The sequence below is a fragment of the Phyllobates terribilis genome, unplaced genomic scaffold (genome assembly GCF_046119375.1).
Source record: "Phyllobates terribilis strain yellow unplaced genomic scaffold, ASM4611937v1 Scaffold_3__8_contigs__length_932513732, whole genome shotgun sequence".
NCBI classification, from domain to species: Eukaryota; Metazoa; Chordata; class Amphibia; order Anura; family Dendrobatidae; genus Phyllobates; species Phyllobates terribilis.
In genome coordinates, this window is record NW_027362763.1 from 884,899,605 (window position 1) to 884,916,601 (window position 16,997).

The 16,997-nt window shown below is 42.8% G+C and overlaps 1 protein-coding gene across 1 annotated transcript in view; it reads right to left on the bottom strand.

Annotated features, from left to right (window-relative positions):
- Positions 1 to 16,997, bottom strand: part of STRN (striatin) — a 106,948-nt gene that overhangs the window by 56,475 nt on the left and 33,476 nt on the right. Inside the window, exon 2 of the mRNA XM_073672682.1 lies at positions 5,028 to 5,131. Coding sequence (XP_073528783.1) covers positions 5,028 to 5,131 — 104 coding nt within the window. The remainder of the gene's footprint in view (positions 1 to 5,027; positions 5,132 to 16,997) is intronic.

Sequence of the window (16,997 nt, forward strand, 5' to 3'; positions counted from 1 at the left end):
AGTCCATCCGTTCACCTTTTCTGCGTCGCACAAAGCACAGATTTCCACTGGTCTAATGTCCATTCCTTGTGTTTAGCCCAAACAAGTCTTCTGCTTGTTGCCTGTCCTTAGCAGTGGTTTCCTAGCAGCTATTTTACCATGAAGGCCTGCTGCACAAAGTCTCCTCTTAACAGTTGTTGAAGAGATGTGTCTGCTGCTAGAACTCTGTGTGTCATTGACCTGGTCTCTAATCTGAGCTGCTGTTAGGCTGTGTGCCCACGTAGCGTTTTTCAAGCGTATATGCTGCGGAATTTCCGCAGCGTAAACGCTTGAAAAACGCATGTATATCCGCACCCCATGGTCCCCAATGGCATTCCGCAATGTCAATGCCCATGCTGCGGATTTTTCCGCAGCGTATATGTTGCGGTCAAAAATCCGCAGCATGTTCATTAATTTTGCGGAAGCGCTGCGGAATCAATGTGCGGATGGTACCCAAGTCTGGAGGAGAGGAGACTCTCATCCAGACCTGGGTACCAAAGAACCTGTAAAAAAAAGAATAAAATAAAGTTTATACTTATCTTTTGATGTTTTCCCTCCGTCGCGCTGTTGTCTGAAGGACCTGCCACGTCATTGAGTCATGTGACCCACCACATGACTCAATGACGTCACCGCAGGTCCTGCACACAACAGCGTGAGCCGCTCAAGCCTCCGGACGGGGCAGAGAATGCATCAGAAGGTGAGTATAAAGTTTATTTTTTTATTTTTTACCATTCTGAACAAGTTGTCAAGCACTTTTCCAAGTGATGCTTGGAGAAGTGCTTGATAACCCGCATGCGGAAATGCATGCAAAGACGCCTCACAAACGCTTCTACCTGGCGGGAAAACCGCATGTAATATCCGCATGCGATTTTCCCGCCAGGGAGAAGCGTAAAAAATATGCTTCAGGTCCGCAACGTGGGCACATAGCCTTAACCTGCAATTTCTGAGGCTGGTGACTCTTATCCTCAGAAGCAGAGGTGACTCTTGGTCTTCCTTTCCTGGGGCGGTCCCTCATGTGAGCCAGTTTCTTTGTAGCGCTTGATGGTATTTGCAACTGCACTTGGGACACTTTCAAAGTTTGCCCAAATTTTCGCACTGACTGACCTTCATTTCTTAAAGTAATGATGGCCACTCGTTTTTCTTTACTTAGAATTTGTATTATGGCAAGAAAAAAGCAGCTAACAGTCTATTCAGTAGGACTATCAGCTGTGTATCCACCAGACTTCTGCACAACACAACTGATGGTCCCAACCCCATTTATAAGGCAAGAAATCCCACTTATTAAACCTGACAGGGCACACCTGTGAAGTGAAAACCATTTCCGGTGACTACCTCTTGAAGCTCATCAAGAGAATGCCAAGAGTGTGCAAAGCAGTCAGCAAAGCAAAAGGTGGCTACTTTGAAGAACCTAGAATATAAGACATATTTTCAGTTGTTTCATACTTTTTTGTTAAGTATATAATTCCACAGGTGTTAATTCATAGTTTTGATGCCTTCAGTGTGAATGTACAATTCTCATAGTCATGAAAATACAGAAAAATCTTGAAATGAGATTATATATATATAAATAAAGTGTCCAGCATATAAAAAGAAATAGTGAGGCACCAGTCACAATATGCAGCCTTGAAATGTTGAGCACTAATCGCTGCACTCTGCATATGAAAGTGTTAGCCTGAAAACCACGTAGACAGGGCACTAGCCATGTACATGCGAGCCAGGTGGTGCAAATTCCATATAAAAGTAAAACCTGAGCCGTTAATGTTGTAGAAATGGAACAGATAATTAACTCACCAACAGTGTTGCTTGATAATAGTCCTGTTTATTCGGGATTACACATGCGGAGTGGTGGTGCAGGTTCTGGGAAGCGGGAGTGAGAAGACAACGGCCATTTCGCGCTAGTCCTGTGCATCAACGGGTCCACTACCAAAGCACAGGACTAGCGCGAAATGGCCGTTGTCCTCTCACTCCCGCATTCCAGAACCTGCACCACCAATCTGCATGTGTAATCCCGAATAAACAGGACTATTATCAAGCAACACTGTTGGTGAGTGCATTATCTGTTCCATTTCTAAAGCATTGACGGCTCAAAAAAATAAAGGGAACACTTAAACAACAGAATATAACTCCAAGTGAATCAAACTTCTGTGAAATCAAACTGTCCACTTAGGAAGCAACACTGATTGACAATCAATTTCACATGCTGTTGTGCAAATGAAATAGGCAATAGATGGAAATTATTGGCACTTATCAAGACACCCTCAATAAAGGAGTGGTTCTGCAGGTGGGGACCACAGACCACATCTCAGTACCAATGCTTTCTGGCTGATGTTTTGGTCACTTTTGAATGTCGGTTGTGCTTTCACACTCGTGGTAGCAGGAGACGGACTCTACAACACACAGAAGTTGTTCAGGTAGTGCAGCTCATCCAGAATGGCACATCAATGCGAGCTATGGCAAAGTGGTTTGCTGTGTCTGTCAGCGTAGTGTCCAGAAGCTGGAGGCGCTACCAGGAGACAGGCCAGTACACCAGGAGACGTGGAGGGGGCCGTAGGAGGGCAACAACCCAGCAGCAGGACGAATACCTCCGCCTTTGTGCAAGGAGGAACAGGAGGAGCACTGCCAGAACCCTGCAAAATGACCTCCTGCAGGCCAAAAATGTGCATTTGTCTGCACAAACGGTTAGAAACCGACTCCATGAAGGTGGTATGAGGGCCCGACGTCCACAGATGGGGGTTGTGCTCACAGCCCAACACCGTGCAGGATGCTTTGCATTTGTTACATAACACTAGGATTGGCAAAGTCGCCACTGGCGCCCTGTGCTCTTCACAGATGAAAGCAGGTTCACACTGAGCACATGTGACAGACGTGGCAGAGTCTGGAGACGCCGTGGAGAGCGATCTGCTGCCTGCAAGATCCTTCAGCATGACCGGGGTTTGGCACTGGGTCAGTAATGGTGTGGGGTGGCATTTCTTTGGAGGGTCGCACAGCCCTCCATGTGCTCGCCAGAGGTAGCCTGACTGCCATTAGGTCTGGACGCGAGATCCTCAGACCCCTTGTGAGACCATATGCTGGTGTGGTTGGCCCTGGGTTCCTCCTAATGCAGGACAATGACAGACCTCATGTGGCTGGAGTGTGTCAGCAGTTCCTGCAAGATGAAGGCATTGAAGCTATGGACTGGCCCGCCCGTTCCCCAGACCTGAATCCGATTGAGCACATCCGGGACATCATGTCTCGCTCCATTGCACCACGGACTGTCCAGGAGTTGGCGCATGCTTTAGGCTGCGTGCCCACTATGCGTTTTTCAAGCGTTTCTGCCGCGGAATTTCCGCAGCGAAAACGCTTGGTAATAAGTGCACTATGGTCCCCAATGATAATCCGCATGTGCTGTGCACATGCTACGGAAAAATTATTGCGGAAAAATAGGCAGCATGTCCATTAATTTTGTGGACACGCAGGGTAATCGCCGCGATTGACTTGCATTGGACAGCGTGACATCCGCATCACTGCATCTGCAGATGCAGCTATCACACGGTTCAATGTGTGGATGGTACCCAAGTCTGGAGGAGAGGAGACTCTCATCCAGACCTGTGTACCATAGAAACTATAAAAAAAAAAAAAAAAAAAAAAAAAAAATTTAAAATAAAAAATAGAGATTATACTTACCTTCTGATGTCCCCCGGCCTCCTTAGCGATGTGTGTGATGTGTTGTGCGGCTCGCGGTGGTGTGAGGACCTGACATGACGTCATGTGACAGGTCAGGCGTCGGCGGTCGCGTGACCTGTCACATGACTTCATCGCAGGTCCTTCACACCACCGTGAGACACTGGGGAGACCGGACGGAGCGGAAAAGGAGACCGCGGACCATCGGAAGTTAAGTATAATCTTTATTTTTTACCATTCTTATTCTTTTTTTAACTATTAGTTGGGCACATTTCTGCATGCGGGTTAACAAGCGCTTTTCCATGCGATTTTAGCATCACTTGGAAAAGTGCTTGACAACTTTACCATACCATCAAGATATGAGATGTGCAGCATCTGAAACAACGGATACTGGAAGCCTGTGCTAGCATTTCTTCTGCGGTGTTGCTATCAGTGTGTCAAGAGTGGGAGAAGAGAGTTGCACTGACAATCCAACACAATGGGCATCACTTTGAACACATTTTATAAGTGGTCATAAACTTGTAAAAAACTCATGAAAGAATACAGTTATGTTAAAACCAAGCACACCATTGTTTTTCTTATGAAATTCTCAATAAGTTTGATGTGTCACATGACCCTCTTCCCATTGAAAGAAATAAAGTCACCACCCATCTGGAAAAGTTTTCCCCCTCCCATATACTAATGTGTCACAAACAGGAAGTTGATATCACCAACCATTCCCATTTAATTTAGGTATATCCATATAAATGGCCGTCCATCTGGTTCTATATGTTCACAGTTGGAATGTTAAATAGCTTAACTTGTCTCTTCAGCTAATCTGTCACCACACTTCACATTACAATTTGCATACATTACTAAATAGATCTCTTAGATCTGATGTATTTACTATGAAAATCCATGTCAGAATGGCTGTATAATCTTTATGAAAGTATGCTTGCCTAATATTAAAATAAGCAATTTATAAATCCAGCTCATTTTAGTTTGAGGATTATACCGCCGTTTTGATATGGATTTTGATAGTATGTACCCCCCAGGCTCATCATGTCTAAGAGATCCTTTTAATAATGTATGAAATTTGTAATATGAAAATGGGGTGACAGATTCACTTTAGTCCCATCAGTAAAGCATTTTATAGTATTCCCAATAAAGTCATTACACAAAACACTGATTCTAATGCTCCACCCTGGTTTCTACTACTCCCAGAATCACAGGTAAAAGGAGCATGTTTATTGTCTACAATAAACCAGTTGTTCAAGACGAGGACAAGTTTGACAACCACTGAGAGGATAATATCATTCCTCAGAACCAGTGTCATGTATTGTGGAGCTACACCCAGACAAAGTGAATACCTTTCTTGCTTTAAAGCATATTCCAACATCTTTATTCTTCTGACTAGATCTTTCTTTAAATTCTCTTGACCTTTCCTTTCACCTTGAAGGAAAGCAATCTGAGCCTGAAAGACAACAAAAAATACAGACGTTAGGAACGTACAAAGCATAGTGGTGAAATAAAGAAGAGGACACCGTATTTACAGATCATTCCTACCTGAGGCATAATCAATGACTAGATAATATATGCAGGTTTTAAGTAAGCCAAAATTCAGCATTAATGGAAACCAGGTAAATGCCAGATCAGCAGATAATGTAATTGTAAATGAGACCTTCGATAAATAGACTGCATGTTGATAAGAAAATTCCATGGTATACCCTAAAAAGCTGGCCAGTCCTTCACTGACCACTCCCAAATCTAGCCAGTTGTCTGCACATTCCCAGCATAGCTTTCCCTCTAATGGTTTATTGCATGTTTATTGCCTGCTAGCCCATAGAAAATCTTGAAGTGTTGATGACTGACAACTCCACTAAAGTCTTACACACAAATGTTACCCAAGACGTTTCCAGCAGGAAGTGAACGCGTGATCCTCATTTTAGAGCAAGGATCTGGCCAGAAAAGGAAGCATGATCTAATTTTAAGCGCAGACTTGGATACAGAAGCATTGTGTGTTTACACAGGCCCCATTCAACTACATTCCTCAAATACTTCCCCAATGCAGCTGATAACTAATGAGATAGAGGCTTTGGATTCTGCCAAGTTCCAGGTTTCCTTAAGAGAATACAATTACCACCAATATATGTATCAAACCAGACAAAATGAAAAAGGAGTTGGTGAGAAGGGATCAAGAGGGGCCACCTGTATGTTATTATTCCCACATTACCAGGATGAGCTATTCTGCAGTGTGTGGTCACATTTCTCACCCAGTTTACAGTGGAACTGTACATAATTATGGGAAAAGAAAAAAAATCAAGGAATGCACTACCAACCTCTGACAGCGCAGATCCATCACTAAGATTTTTTTACTGGGGCAGGTATGAATCTTTAAGAATCTGTCTTCAGTCATAACATACAGTTAAGAAATTACAATATTTCATGTCATCTGTATCCTCACCCATCTCTTGTAGCCGGTGAGCACAGTGACTTCTATTGTCTAAGATTATTATACTTGTTTTATTATGTATACCCCTTTTCACATGTAAAGTGCCATGGAATAAATAGCGTAATAATATTATTATTTTTATTAGTCTCCCCACCACCCATAATCCGCCATCAATCCTCAAATCCACGACATTCCTTGCATGGCTGTGACGCGTGGGCTTTGACCAGTTTGGTTAATTGCTCTATTAGCATTATGTTGGGTTTATGGTGTCCACTGCTATCTAGTCATTGATCGGCTACATGCCAGATAAATCAAGGGTCGCTTAATGGTCTGTCTAGACCGGCTGACTCTGTCTGCAGAGAATATTGTTCTCGGCAGCACGTCCTGTTTACATGGCATGTCGTGCTACAGAGAATGAACATTTTTAAGCCAGCTAAAAAAAAAATCACTGCAGCTGACGAACGAGTGTTTTTCTTGTTTGTAAGGCGATTACCAGCCTGTTTAGATGGCCTGAGAGTCGGTGGAGTGCTCCTAGGGACACTCATACCTTAATTATTGGCCCTTGTAAAAGCAGCATTAAAAGGGACTGACAGGGCAGAATGACTGTTCAAACCAAGAACAGGTGCTCAGTGCATCATGGTGTGGGGCGAAATATTTAAATACACCTTCCCACCAACTTGTTTTCCATCTATCTCTGCCCTTCTCTGGCTCTGTGAAGCCAGAGCTGTCAATCAAAGAAGAGATGGTGGAGATAGAGAGGAAAACAAGAAGGTGGGAAATTGCACTTAAGTGAGCGCCTGTACTTGGGTTGTAATTCTGTGCTACAGATTCCTTTTAAGCTGGCCATAGAATCATACAGCTGGCAGCTGATCGCTCATTTAGCCAACAACCTTTCTTCTTGACCCTCCATACAGCAAGAAAATATAAAGATGAGGCATAATAAAATTAAACAAACCCTCCCCTTAACATCTATTGGGGAATCCTACCAAGGACAACATCTGCAAGGAGTTTGTGTTCTTTGTATGTTCTTCCCGTGTGTGCGTGGGGTTCCTCCCACACTCCAAAGACATACTGATAGAGAATGTAGATTGTGAGCCCCAATGGGGACAGTGCCCATAATGTCTGTGAAGCGATGTGGAATTAATGGCGCTAGATAAGTGAGTAAATTAAATAAATGTTGGAACAGCCCCAAATACATGGATGTTCATCCAATCCTGGCAAAATTGTTGGGTTTGACTGGCATTCATCAACTGTTTAAGGCTATCTTGAACTGTACCAATTGCCTGCCTGACCATTCACTGAACCCCCGCTAATAAAACTGGGACCATGTTCCAGTGACAGTCACAATTCTACTCACACAAAGTCTCCCGTTTCAACGTATTTTCTTTTCTTGAAGGGTAATATCCAGGATACTTTGGGCCAAGCAGTGGCCAAGAGACAAAACTGAAGATTGATGAAATAGTAAACCTCAAAGAGTGTATGTTGGGGCTAAATCACATTCTGACGTAAGTACATCTCTATGTAGGCAGCTTTCCCAGAGAAGAAGCTTAGCTGTAGTTCCATGGATGGTCCAGAGCAACATCCCTTAAGTCAATATGGCCACTCTACTACTACCCCAGCTCCGTTGACTGGAATCAATGGCCCAAGTGAAGGTACATGCTCTTCTCAATGATAGCTGCCATACATGGAGATGTGCTTGCTTTATAATGTAATTCTGCCCCGACTGACTATTTTTGCAGTATTTTCCCCAATCCCTCACATGGAGATAAAAACTTAAAAAAATTTCACAGAATGAAGCTGGGAGCAGAACCAGAGTTAATAACACACTTGAGAACATTATCTAAATAATGTCAGGCAAGTGGAATAATTAGAATTCATTCTCTTTATGACAAAGTTAATAAAGCAACGATCTATGGCTTCAAAAATGTCTCCACATGTCTCAACACATGAAATATTTGTAAAACTTGATAGCATTAACAGTAATAGACTTCTACGGCACTGACGAGCAGGAAATGGAGAAAAGAATAGTATGACAAGTCTGTGCACATGAAGTGTATGACTACATCACATTCATATATTAGCATTTTACTCAATACATTTTCAAAATCAGACCTGTCAGTAGGAAGCCAAGTATTCAGAAGACTTCTTACCAAATTACAAAAATCAGAAAAAAGAACAAGATATTGGAATTTGTCACCAGAATCTTAATTTTATGGTCAGCTTAGAGGCGTTGTCTTACGCCACGGCCCCACTATCTGTATTTGGTCAGTATTTTTCCTCAGGAGTGGGTGATAAATGCAGAATTTGTGACTTGTTTCTATTATACCTTTTCTCTGATTGTTCCTCACCTGGTTTTGGCTCCCACTGCTGAAAAAAAAAATACTGACCGAATACTGATAGTGGCCTTAGAAGAAAAGTCTATGTGACAATGCGCACACTGTCAAGATTACCCTGTTTTCCCAGTCTGGGTGGGTGATCACATTAGCACATGTTCACATGTCAAATAGACTACTCCGCTTCTCTCAATTCCCTTCTACCAAGAGAAGCTGAGTGACACTAATTGGTGTGCCCACCTGCACAGGGAATCAGAGCAATGTGCAATCACAGAGAGATGGCAAAGTTTTCTTCGGAGACCGGTCAACCCCTTTAAAGAGGTTGTTCCAAGATTGGAAGTTGTGCCTTAACCATAGGAAAGGAGATAACCAACAGGTTGTTGAGGTTTTGACCGCTAGATCCACCAATGATCCTGAGAACAGAGCTCTAAAGAGCGAGGTCTGCGTGTGGGCAGAGGTCTGCGTGTGGGCAGAGGTCGAACATGCACACCTCTGCTCCATTCATTGTCTATGGGACTCCAGGAGAGTATAGTGTTCGGCTATCACCAGCAATCCCATAGAGAATGAATGAAGCAGAGGTGCAGATGCTTATAGAGAACTGATCATGTCAAAAATGGTATCTAATCTGTAGGCAGGAAGAGCTAACAAGACTGATGTACATTTTTGTGGGAAAGTTTCAGTGAAACTTGCATTTAATTAATTGGAATCCCATCTATTTGAACACATACGAGTCCAGTGGGTGGTCGTATTCAGTGACTGACAGTCTTTAGAGTATGACTGCATGCAGAGACAGCTGTCAATCACTAGGAGCACCACTCATTGGACTAGTATACATACAAACACCTGGAATTTCAATGATTCAAGTTAGGGTTCGTGCACACAATTGATTATATCAGACGATTGCCATCCGAGGTATTCTATGGGGCTGTTTACATGTCCAATTTTTTGTTCAGCCATAGTGGTCTGAGGGAAAAAAAAATGGAGACATGTCCGATTTTAAACTGAGTGTCAGATCAAAATGGGCAACGCAAGTCTATGGTTTCGTGAAAACATTGGACTGCACACAGATGACTATGGGTGCAGTCTGATTTTCATGGATTGACAGAATAGAGAAACTTTTTTTTTTCTCCACTCAAAGAATAACTGATGCCACTCTGATCAGAGTCTGATCACAATAACTGGGATAGAGAGGAAACGGCTGTGACCGTACCCTTATGCAGAATCTTTTTCAACACACCTATATATCATTCTTCTCAGCTACTCTTCTATCCCATGCAGTCCACAGATCAGCCTGCATGAATAACGTGATAGATTCCCTTTCAAATGGTTTTCTAAAGTTTGGAAGTTATCCTCTATCCATTGGATAAGGTATAACTTACAGATTGCTGGGAATCCGATCACTTGCCATCATGGAAGTGATGATTTTTTTCCACGACTAACAGAGCTAATAAAGCATAGCAAGCAAGTTTCCAGAAAGAGCCACATGCTTCCCCATACTGTACAATACGCAATGGGCTAGCTTTCCAAAAGATGGACCCAGAAAGCTTGAGCATCAAAGGGTTTTATCCACAATTTAATTCAACTAGACAAAGGTATGCAGGCTCTGTCTGTGCATGGCGGCTCAGGGGTTAGCACTGCTGCTTTGCACTGTTGGGGTTCCAGGTTCAAATTCTACTAAGGACAATATCTGCATGGATAGGTTATGTTCTCCCCATTTTTGCATGGTGTCCCCAAGACATCCTGATAAGGAATTTAGATTGTGAGCCCCAGTTGGGACAGTGACGATAATATCTATAAAGTACTGGCTACGGAAAAAGTAGGCACCTTACAAGTAATCATAATAAATATTCTGGAATGAGACCACAGAGGAAGAAAGTGCCAGGACTTGTCATCTGTTGCTTCACAGTCAGGGAGAAAAGTTTTACTGTTGAGTCAAGAGTAAGAAACTTGCAATGGCAATGATATCACCCGTCCTGCCCTGATAACACTGCACTCTCACCTCACCGAGTCTTCTCATTCAATTACACAAGACATTTTTTATTGACCCTGCAAATTATTATGAGAAATTCATGGATATTTAGAGTATGACGACCAGGCCCGTGGAGTCGGTAAGCCAAACCTGCGACTCCGACTCCTCGACTTCCCTTATACCGACTCTGACATTTGTGCAGTCTATGAATTTGTTCTGAGAAATAGTATCGCCTCCATCAGATCCTCCTTCATAGATGACCTCAAATCTGACCTAATTATTTTAAGGCTAGAGAACAACCTCTCTACACTAACTTGGACTGGTGGCAAAGCCGTAACCACATGGGCAACATCTCTAACAATTTCAGGGTATAAAGGAATTGCCTCATGCACAGTCAGTTTTGCTGAATTCTATTTCTTTGAGAGCAAGTGAAACATTTTGCTGAAATATGGTCAATCTGCTTGCTATAGGAGACGGAGTGAAATCTTTTTCCTTGCGGCAACGCTTTGCCTGCTCCATGTCATCCAAATACTTGTCAAAGTCAAACTCCTCATCTGATGAGGATGAAGAAATGGCAGCAGTAGCTCTGTCAGGACCCAAGTCCTCTTGCGCATGGCAGTCCTCCTGTAGGCCACTCATCCTAACCACTACCTCAGTCAGAGCTTCATTCTTTTTGGTACAGATAAGATATGGATAGATAGATATGGATAAATGGATGGATAGATATATATAGACAGATAAAGTCATAGAGGGATAGATAGATAGATGGATAGATAGATGGAGGGATGGATAGATAGATGGAGGGATGGATAGATAGATGGAGGGATGGATAGATAGATGGAGGGATGGATAGATAGATGGAGGGATGGATAGATAGCTAAATAGTGGGATGGATGGAGGAATAGATAGATTAATAGAGGGATGGATGGAGGAATAGATAGATTAATAGAGGGATGGACAGGTAAATAGAGGGATGGAGAGATAGATACATGGATGGATGGATGGATGGATAAATATATGGATAGATAGATGATAGATAGCCATATGGATGGATAGCTGGAGGGATAGATGAAAGGATGGATAGATAAATGAAAGGATAGATGAACGGATAGATGGAGGGATGGATAGCTAGATAGATGAATACATGGAGGGATAGATAGAGTGTGATAGACAGATGACAGCTACAGACAGCAAATAGTACATTGCACATATAGTTCACACATTGTACAGAGAGCACATAATAATCACCTACAATATTAGCATTAGTTACCTTCCTGTGACAGATGAGCAGTAGTACTTTCACTTTCTCACGCTCGGGGTCCAGGAATCGGATCCTGTGCAGGGCAGGCACCCCTCCCCCTCCTCTCTCTGGTGAAGACGGCAGAAGACAGGACAGAGGAGGGGAGATTGCCCCCTGCAGTCTGGAGCCAGTGCAGGATGGGAGCACTGCAGCATACAAGTGAGTTTTGATAGGTGCGTGCCCCTGCATCTAGGGGGGGGGGGCAGCTGCCCCCCCTGCCCCTCGCTGGCTACGGCCATGATTCACACACAGCGTTTTTGCGGATCCGTTTTTTGTAGTAAAATGCAGTGACTCTGGGCATCCCAACAAAGTCAATGGGTTTCAAGATATGACATTCAGACACATCGTTTTGTGAGGATCCGTTTTTGGGCTCAAAGACGGATCCTCACAAAGAATGAGCATGTCCGTTTGTGCGGCGTTTTTCTAATCTGCTTTTGCTATTGAAAACATTATGAGCGCAAAAACCTTTTTTAAAAAGCTGATCTGCTTTTGCAGTTGAAAAACGTATCCTCAAAAAATGCTGTGTGTGAATGTAGCCTTAGATCAGGAATAGAACAGCCATTTATAGGACATTTCATAACTTTCCCAAATTCCTATGAAAAAATATTCAGCACATTCTACATTAAATTGGGTACAGTAGTTTATTATATATTTTAGGAGTCGGAGTCGGTCCATTTTATACAGACGCCACCAAAATGAGCACCGACTCCCGACTCCACAGCCCTGATGACAATTACTGAATAGAATCGGAGCAATTTGGTAAGGATTTAGGATTGTAGAACCAACAGTGCTAAACTCAGAAACAGCCATGTTGTTTGTCAAGAAAATACTGACATTTTATGGTTGATTGATAATGACTATGCGCCTGAAAACAGTTTACAGTGGGTATAAAAAGTACAATAGATCAGATATGCTGATATTAAAAGGGTTTTCACAGATTTTTCAAAAGGTCCCAAAATGTAAGAAAGAAAAGGACATGTAAAATAAAGGAGATGTAAAAAGCTATATTAAACCACTCACATCTAAACACTATCAAAACACATTTTCTAAATAAAATGCAAAATAAATCAATTAATTTAAGCAGACTTAAATGAGCTGAAAGGTCAGAAGGAAAATGTTAGATTATTTGCTGCATATGTTCGCTTTTCCAAAACGGACTCTGAAAAGGGGAATTTTCCATTTTTCTAAACACTTCAAGCTGCAGAGAATGACAGGTTCTGTACATAAGGGAAATCTGTATCTAAAACACATTCAAGCAAGATTAAATATAATTTTCCAGGATATCCCTTTTCCTAGTCATAGTATTTCCAAACCCATGGGAACCCCCACTGGTCAACAGAATTAAGGGCCGTCAGATTCATAATTTGCATTTTTTTTGTAAGTTACTTTTCCTTTTTTAACTTCATGCATTCGTAACTGTCCTCCAAATGGTTAAAATGGCTCACATGATTGATGAATTGTGTGTTTTACACACAACAGGGAAACAACATGATGTAGCCTTAAAGAAGCCCTTGCATGAAGTTTTTTTCTGCTAAATCAGTGGAGGGTGTGTTAGCATATTCCCCTACTGCTACCATCTCCGGGTTGCAGCGCCGTTCTGCTCTTCTAAGTGACGTCACCACACTTCGGACTTCAGGTCACACAGAGTGACATCACTGAGAAGAGGAGCTAAACGGCGCTGATAATGGCTATAGTGGTAGTAGAGGACTATATTAACACACATTACATACACAGTAGTTTTTGTTTTTTTTTAACAAAAAATATTCCAGTAAGTGCTTCTTTAGAGAGGACTTTTCACTGTTTTTTTTTTATCGTACTCAGCTCTGCAGTGAGATCAGAGCATATGTCTCACACAGGAGTAGCCCAGAACAGACAGCTCCTGTGTGAGACATGACAGCCTGATCTCACTGCAGAGCGAGTACAAATTGCTTGAGCACAGCAGACATAAGTGTGATTGCATCTCAAACTGAGAAGGCTCTAAGCCACTGTGGGGCGTGTTCTTTTTCTGTTGTTCCCCGCTTATTATTGGTCAGAATCATACAGGGGAAGAAGTACACAGCCCCCAGGAGGACTAACTGATAACTTTTGTTAAGTCCAAGTGGGTATTAACTCATTAGGTGCCAAATAATTGCTAATCTCTCCACAACAGAGAGGAAAAGAAAAGTAATATTCCACTCTGCAGCCACTATTACATTGTGTGTCCAGTTCAACATGAAAAACTTGGTGAAAGCAGGGCTGAGGAGTCTGAGTCATGGAGTCGGTATAAAATGGACCAACTCTGACTCCTAAAAGATATAATAAATTGGGTACAGTAGTTCAATGCAGTTTGTGGGGAATATTTTTTCATAAGCATTTGGGAAAGTTATGAAATGTCCTATAAATGTCTGTCCTATTCCTGATCTAAGGGTCTAGACTTTTAGCGGAGATGAATCTGTGCTGCAGTAAATTTATCACTTATGTCTGAGGGAGTCGGTGTCATGGAAAATGAGGAGTCGAAGGTTTGGCTTACCGATTCCAGAGCCCTGGGTGAATGGTCCTCTTTAAACGGAGTCTGAACCCCTCCATTCCAAAGTCAATAATGGTGCAAATTTTATCTTGAATCTCCTGGGCGTATACCATTGAACTTCTCTGTGGGTATTTGCTTTTTCTCCGCAGATGTTGGCCAATCAAAATATGTCTGTGCCCACAGTGAAATTCTCTTGGATACGCCCAGTTAGTAGAAGGGAAAATTTGTATCTATTACTAGGGGTCATTCTTTGGACAGGAGGGGAACAGGGGAAAAAAAAACTTCCAGAATCAGTGGATCTAAGTCCATCTAGTTCAACCTATAGCCTAACATGTTGATGCAGAGCAAGGCAAAAAAAAACCTATGCGGCAAACCCCAAGCTCCACATTGGGGAAAAAAATTCCTTCCTGACTCCATACGGCAATCAGACTAATTCACTGGATCAACGCCCTATCAAGGAATCTAGTATATACAGTACAGACCAAAAGTTTGGACACACCTCATTTAAAGAAATTTCTGTATTTTCATGACTATGAAAATTGTACATTCACACTGAAGGCATCAAAACTATGAATTAACACATGTGGAATTATATACTTAACAAAAAAGTGTGAAACAACTGAAAATATGTCTTATATTCTAGGTTCTTCAAAGTAGCCACCTTTTGCTTTGATGACTGCTTTGCACACTCTTGGCATTCTCTTGATGAGCTTCAAGAGGTAGTCTTTTGGTCTGTACTGTATAACCTGTAATATTATACTTTTCAAGAAAGGCATCCATGCCCTTCTTAAACTTTAGTAGTGAATCACTCATTACAACATCATGCGGCAGAGAGTTCCATAGTCTCACTGCTCTGACAGTAAAGAATCCGCGTCTGATTATGATTAAACCTTCTTCCCTCCAGACATAGAAGATGCCCCCTTGTCCCAGTCTCAGAGTAAAAACATCAGTAGAAAAGTCTTTGGACTGTCCCCTCATATACTTGTGCATAGTAATAAGATATTCCCCTAAGCCTTCGTTTTTCCTAACTAAATAACCAAGTGTAATAACCTGTCTTGGTATTGCAGACCCCCCAGTCCTCTAATAACCTTGGTCGCTCTTCTCTGCACCCACTCTAGTTCAGCTATGTCTTTCTTATACACCGGAGACCAGAACTGTACACATTATTCTAAGTGTGGTCGCACTAGTGACTTGTATAGAGGTAAAATTATGATCTCCTCATGAGCATCTATGCCTCTTTTAATGCCTCCCATTATTTTATTTGCCTTTGTAGTAGCTGCCTGACCGTGGCCAAACGTGAGCTTGTCGTCCACCAATACACCCAGGTCTTTTTCAGTGACAGTTTTGCCCAGTGTTTTACAATTAAGCATATAATTATAAATTATTTCCTCTGCCCAAGTGCATTACCTTACATTTATCCCCATTAAAGTTCATTTGCCAATTATCAGCCCAAGCTTCTAGTTTACATAGATCCTCCTGTAATATAAAATTGTCCTCCTCTGTATTGATTACCCTGCAGAGTCTAGTGTCATTTGCAAATATTGAAATATTACTCTGTATGCCCCCTACAAGGTCATTAATAAATACACTGCTCAAAAAAATAAAGGGAACACTCAAATAACACATCCTCGATCTGAATGAATGAAATATTCTCATTGAATACTTTGTTCTGTACAAAGTTGAATGTGCTGACAACAAAATCACACAAAAATCATCAATGGAAATCAAATGTATTAACCAATGAATGCCTGATTTGGAGTCACCCCCAAAATGAAAGTGGAAAAACACACTACAGGCTGATCCAACTTTGATGTAATGTCCTTAAAACAAGTCAAAATGAGGCTCAGTATTGTGTGTGGCCTCCACGTGCCTGTATGACCTCCCTACAACGCCTGGGCATGCTCCTGATGAGGTTGCGGTTGGTCTCCTGTGGGATCTCCTCCCAGACCAGGACAAAAGCATCCGCCAACTCCTGGACAGTCTGTGGTGCAATGTGACGTTGGTGGATGGAGCGAGACATGATGTCCCAGATGTGCTCAATCGGATTCAGGTCTGGGGAACGGGCGGGCCAGTCCATAGCTTCAATGCCTTCATCTTGCAGGAACTGCTGACACACTCCAGCCACATGAGGTCTGTCATTGTCCTGCATTAGGAGGAACCCAGGACCAACCACACCAGCATATGGTCTCACAAGGGGTCTGAGGATCTCATCTCGGTACCTAATGGCAGCCAGGCTACCTCAGGCGAGCACATGGAGGGCTGTGCGGCCCTCCAAAGAAATGCCACCCCACACCATTACTGACCCACTGCCAAACCGGTCATGCTGAAGGATGTTGCAGGCAGCAGATAGCTCTCCACGGCGTCTCCAGACTCTGCCACGTCTGTCACATGTGCTCAGTGTGAACCTGCTTTCATCTGTGAAGAGCACAGGGCGCCAGTGGCGACTGACAATCCTGGTGTTCTGTGGCAAATGCCAAGCGTCCTGCATAGTGTTGGGCTGTGAGCACAACCCCCATCTGTGGACGTCAGGCCCTCATACCACCCTCATGGAGTCGGTTTCTAGCAGTTGGTGCAGACACACTCACATTTGTGGCCTGCTGGAGGTCATTTTGCAGGGCTCTGGCAGTGCTCCTCCTGTTCCTCCTTGCACAAAGGAGGAGGTAACTGTTCTGCTGATGGGTTGTTGCCCTCCTATGGCTCCCTCCACATCTCCTGGTATCTGCTCCATGCTCTGGATACTCTGCTGATAGACACAGATATCCTTCTTGCCACAGCTCGCA